Source organism: Galeopterus variegatus, unplaced genomic scaffold, assembly GCF_000696425.1.
Source record: "Galeopterus variegatus unplaced genomic scaffold, G_variegatus-3.0.2 Scaffold95, whole genome shotgun sequence".
Lineage (NCBI taxonomy): Eukaryota > Metazoa > Chordata > Mammalia > Dermoptera > Cynocephalidae > Galeopterus > Galeopterus variegatus.
Window position 1 is genome coordinate 493,175 of NW_007726206.1, and position 5,639 is coordinate 498,813.

Here is a 5,639-nt window from a genome sequence, read left to right on the forward strand (position 1 = left end):
ACCATATAAAACTCTATGCAGAGAAAAAAATATGAAAGGTTTTAAAACACATTGGCTGTATGTTATAAAGGAATTAGAGAAAATATGGATTTTTTTCTTCAATCTAAATCTTCAATCTTGGGCCGGCCTGTGGCTCACTCGGGAGAGTGCGGTGCTGATAACACCAAGGCCAAGGGTTCGGATCCCACATAGGGATGGCCGGTTGGCTCACTGGGTGAGCGTGGTGCTGACAACACCAAGTCAAGGGTTAAGATCCCCTTACCGGTCATCTTTTGAAAAAATAAAAAAATAAAAAAAAATAAATCTTCAATCTTTTCTTTCTGAATTGTTCCATACTTTCTTTAGAGAATGAGTACTACTTTAAGAGAAAAAAAAGCTGAATCTCCCTCTGGGCAGTGAAAACATTCCCAAATGACAAAGAGTCCACTCTAAATAAATCTTCAATCTTTTCTTTCTGAATTGTTCCATACTTTCTTTAGAGAATGAGTACTACTTTAAGAGAAAAAAAAAAGCTGAATCTCCCTCTGGGCAGTGAAAACATTCCCAAATGACAAAGAGTCCACTCCATCAGTCCAGTCCCCCCACACACACACCTCCTCCAGACTAAGGCTGGGTCATATCAGAAGGTCAAGGGAATGAGGCTCCTCTCTGTGGTCTGGTGTCTTCTCAGTGGTGTCTCTGAACAAGAAGAAAGCTCCCATGATCAGCTGCTGCCAAGGACCCTTTCCCTTACCCTCCCCCAAGTCATATTTCAGCCTGAACAAATTCACCGCAATCCTCAAGGCTGGGAAAAAAATTTCCACCATGGCAATTTGGAACTTGATATTTAGTCCAAGTTTTTCCCAGCCCCTTTCTGTGTCAAGGGAGGACCCTCAAAGCCTCTTAGACAACTAGCACCCAGGCCAGTTTAGCTCTCACACCAATTCTACACTTGTACCAAAACGTCAAGTTGTCAGTCATCACCAGGGAAATGTGAAAGGAGGAGCTGCAGCAGGGACAGCCCCTGTCATACAACCACACCCTCATGCTCTGAGAGACTAATCCTGAGGAATATCCAGAGCTTTTTCTGGCATTAGAACTTTTAGACTCAGTTTCAAGTCTATATAGTAAGTCAACGAAGAGAAAAATCAGGGTGCAAACACAGCAAAGACAGGAGAGCTATCCTTTCAAAGCACTTAGAGCCCTCTACCTCCCCTCTCTAACTAAGAAAAGTCCAGTACTGGCCAGAACACTAGCTTCTGAGCAACTGAGCTTGGGTAGTAATCTAGTTGGAACTAAAACACAGATTGGGGCTTTATCAGACCAAAAATTGGCTCTCATTCTGGTATTAATAAAGAGGAGCTCCATAGGCTGGCCAGTTAGCTCAGCTGGTTAGAGCAAAGCCTTATAACACGAAGCACATGGGTTCAGATCCCCATACCGGCCAGCAAAAAAAACCCCAAAAAACAAGAAAGAGGAGCTCCAATAATGACCCCAACCCCCAAATTCTCAGTACTCAACAGAATGGGAACTGCTACTCAAACGGGGGGGGGGGTAAGGAAGGACACCAAGCTGGAGTGTAACACATCAGCTTCACATTTTTCACATCAGGGCGCACCTAGAAAACAATACTATTTGTACAGTACATGGGGTAGAAGCTGATCCCAGCCAGAGAAGACCGATGGAGTACCTCAGCTGCCCCTAGGAATAAGGGGATCAGGATTACAGCACACCCATGACCCATCTGCAGCACACCACTAGAGAAGCCCTGAATTAAGGTACTAGGCTGGGTTAGGACTTGTGGGATCAATGTCCAGAATAAATCCAGACCTCAAGCTCTCCAACCTCGGCTGACAGGCTGTGGGTCAGATCATGTGTCTGTACCAGAAAGCTAGGAGCCTGTGGTATTGACTCAGCACTGATACAACTTCCCCAGTCAGGGTGCTTTTCAGGGGAGTTTCCATAGATACACTGGGGCTGAGGAAGCCCTCCATCTGACAGCAGCAGGCAGATCCTGAAACTGGGTGTACAGAATGGGTAACTGGCTTCATCAGATTTCTGAACTTAAAACCCCTTTTTGGGAATACAAGTGATCCCAGATTTGAGTCAAGGCTGAAAGGCACAAATTTAAAAGCTATCTCTTACTGAGCATATAGTAGATGCCAGACTCAGCTAAGTATTTGACTTCCAATTTCATTAAATCCACACAACAACCTCATGTGGCAAATGCCATTATTATCCCTCTTTATAAGAGGAAACTGGGACTTAAAGATATTAAGTAACTTGCTTGAGGTCAAACACTTTTCTAACTGGATACTGTAGAGAAGACAGTATTTGAACCCACTGATTTGAAAATCCATATGCTTGACCAGGACACCAGTATGTCACCTCAACAACCCCCCGCCAATAGCTTTTTTATAAACCATACCAATTATAGTGAGGCTGACAACACAGGAAAGAAAAAAGATGAGAAAGAAACAGCTTGTCTGACTGTTATTCACACCATCAAGAAAAGATGCTAATTTATATTAAATACCTACTGGGTACCAAGCACCTCAGGCTCACCTAATTCTTACAATCCCACTAGGACAGGAATTATTAGCTCTGTTTTACAGATGAGAAAATCTAGGTTCAGAGAGGTTGAAAGTTTTGCTAAGATAGAGTCTTCCCTTTTTCTACTACACTATGCTTCTCCTGATGGTTTAGGAAGTACATCTGAGCCTGTACCTGTATCAAACATCTAACTCAGTACTATTCCCAAAGGATAATAGAAAGGGTACCTACCTTTCAAGAGCAGTAGAAAGAAGGATCCTTAAGAGTCCCCAGAGAAGAACTCAAATCCCCAGAAAGCATGATTTCCCTGTGTTAGAAAATTGAGGTAAAATACCTACCTTTCAAGAGCAGTAGAAAGAAGGATCTTTAAGAGCCCAGAGAAGAACTCAAATCCCCAGAAAGCATGATTTCCCTGTGTTAGAAAATTGAGGTAAAATCCCCTCCTCTCCTGGGACAGCTAACTAGCCCTGGCCTGCCCTGTTCCAACCCTCCATCAGCAGTACCTCAGACACACAGAAACAAGACCAAAACAAAAGCCACAAGGAAACCAATCAAAATTTTATACAGAAAAGAAAGTTTGCAAGTGGCTGGTCCAGTCCCCTACTTGATCTGGGCTCTCTGGGTGCTCTGGTTAGTAACCAGGACACTACATGCATTTGATGAATATTAAGCCATCAGTTTGCTAACTAAACAAACTGATCAACCAAGCTTCAATGAGGACATGATGGATTCTGGTTTGGAGCTTTCCCAACAAATGGCCTGGTTGCTTCTACCTAAGGCAGCCTCCACCCAATACACCTCAGACGATCCCTTTCTCTCCAATTCTATAGCTAACTCTACTGGCTTGCTGGGGATTTTCACACCCCCAGTGGAGTGCAGATTCCCTCCCACTCTTTTCCCCAACAGTTGAGCTCTTGTTCTCAAGGGCACTATCCCAGTCTCTCCTCCCTCAGCCTCTGAGATGGTCACAGCACATTAGTAATCATTGACTTATCCCATCCCCTGAGGAGGGTGGGGGAAATTCAGAGGCCCACAGGATGTGTGGCCCGGATCCCTTTGGCCCTTCACAGAGCTAGCAGGAAGAGAAGTGCCAGTGACACCGCTTCCCCTTGGAACACCATGGACCCCCTCTGAGCTGGCTCTGGTGCCAGTGGACTGATGTCAGCCTCTCCACCATTCCACTAGGCCAGGATCTCTAGACAGCTCCCCTGATGCCAACAGATCTAATCTCCCTATTCCAAGGCAGATGAAATCCAATAAGGCTGCTAAGACCACAACTTATCCCTCCTTACTGGCAAAGGCAAAGTCGGCCCTTCAGGCCATATCAACAACAGCGCCAGAATTATTACTACCTCTTAGAGAGTTCCTTGGGGAACTGAGAACTATTTCCCTAAGTTTCTCAAGGTTTACCTCTGTTAGCAAATGTTGACTTTCTTTCTCCAAAACTCTATTTTCAGCTCCAACATATTCTCTGGCCCCATCCCAATGATACTAGTTCAGAATCTTTCTATTCACAGAGCCGCTGATATCAATGTCCAATTCTCACACCATAGAATCCCCAAATCAGCTCTAAAAACCTATCTATGCAGACCATTTTGGAACCTACAGAAAGACTAAAAAGAAGCACAGGCAAAAGAACACAAACCAGTCACTAAGGCTTAATGTGAAAAGGAGGAAGAAAAGGAGGCGGGATGGTTTGTGTTTTGTTGCAATTGGAAAATAGCCTAGTGAAATGGCTTATCCACATGTTCAGCCTTTCAGGCAATCCACTATAACTTAGCAGGATGCCTGCAGGCCGTCTTGAAAATAAGTAGAATGGCATCACTCTTTATTCCACCCCTTCAAGAGCTGCCAGCCCCCTCCCCGTTTCCCATCTCCCCCCAAACATCTGGTCTGGGCAGGGAGTGGGTCCCACTCCCTGGGAAGGCTCCATGTTAATAGGAAAGGCCATCTCCCCAATCAGAGAAGGCTGAGGAGTGAGCGGCCCGAGCTTCTGGATTTCCCTCACCAGCGAGAGGCCCAAAAATGAGAATTCTAGGCACCGGGGAGACTGACGGCGAAGTGGGAGAAGTGAGGGCAGCAGAAGGGAGAGGGAGGAGGAAGAAGTCTGGATCTGGGGTGGCCCCGGGATGGGACCCCTCCTCCTTAGCGTCCAGCGGTTGAAGCGTCGGTTCCGGGGTCCCCGGGGCTGTCCGGGCCGGCCGGCGGTGCTGAGGTTCCGGGGAAGGCACTGGCGGCCGGGGTCTGTAGGAGGCCCTGACTGAAGTGGGCGGGACGGGGCCCAGCAGAGTCCCACCCGGGGCGTCGGGACCTGGGGGGCGGTAGGAGGGGGAAGGGGCTGGGCTCATCTCTCACCAGCACCAGGGCGAACCTCTCCTCCAGCTCACAGGGCTCAGGCATCGGCATCTTGCCGGGCGGCAGCAGCAGCGGGACAGAGGACTGCTCGCCCGGGCCCCCCTCGGCGCTCTCCAGGTTGCCCATCGCGGCGGGGCCCCCTCGGGGGCCTCAGCCCCCCACCTCCACGCCCGGGGGCCTTGAGCTCCGCTACTCAGACCCCGCTCCTCCCTCAGCGTCGGCTCCCCCAGTCCCGACTCCTCGGCCCCGTCGGGGGCGCCGGGACTCCTTGGAGAGCGGAGTAGGCTCAGCCTACAGCGACACCGAAGCGAAGAGGACCACAGCGGCCGAGTCTCGCTCACACCCGCCGCCTCGCCGCCCTCGGCGCGCCGCCCCGGCGCTGCCCCTCCCCGCCCCCCGCGCTCTTTCCCTTCCCCCCCACCTCGCTTCCTCCCACCCACTCCCGGACGGGACTCCGGCTTTCCCCGCCAGCGCCAACTGCAGCCCGCTCGCCGCGCGCCCCATTCATGCAGGCCCCGCCTCCCGCCTCCCGCCCACAGGCCTCCTGGACGGCCCACTCCGCCCCGCCTGCGCCCGATTGACGGCCACGCCGGCCAATCACAGTGCCTCCCACCCTCTGCAGCCTCGCGCCTGGCGCCTGAGCGCGCTCTGGCGGCTCCGGCGGGCATCGGATCACCGCGGTTGTTACAGGGCACGAGGCACCGTCCTGGACACGCAGGGAAAGGATTCTGCCCTTTTTCACAAGGGATTGT

The 5,639-nt window shown here is 50.2% G+C and overlaps 1 protein-coding gene across 4 annotated transcripts in view; it reads right to left on the minus strand.

Moving 5' to 3' along the window:
* FMNL3 (formin-like 3) overlaps positions 1 to 5,150 on the minus strand; it is a 55,567-nt gene extending 50,417 nt beyond the window's left edge. Inside the window, exon 1 of one of the 4 annotated variants that reach the window (XM_008582859.1) lies at positions 4,888 to 5,150. In XM_008582859.1, the coding sequence (XP_008581081.1) occupies positions 4,888 to 5,013 (126 nt within the window). In that variant the 5' untranslated portion in view covers positions 5,014 to 5,150. The remainder of the gene's footprint in view (positions 1 to 4,887) is intronic. The other 3 variants (XM_008582863.1, XM_008582843.1, XM_008582851.1) reach the window with 3 other exon arrangements.
* Positions 5,151 to 5,639: the final 489 nt, after the last annotated feature.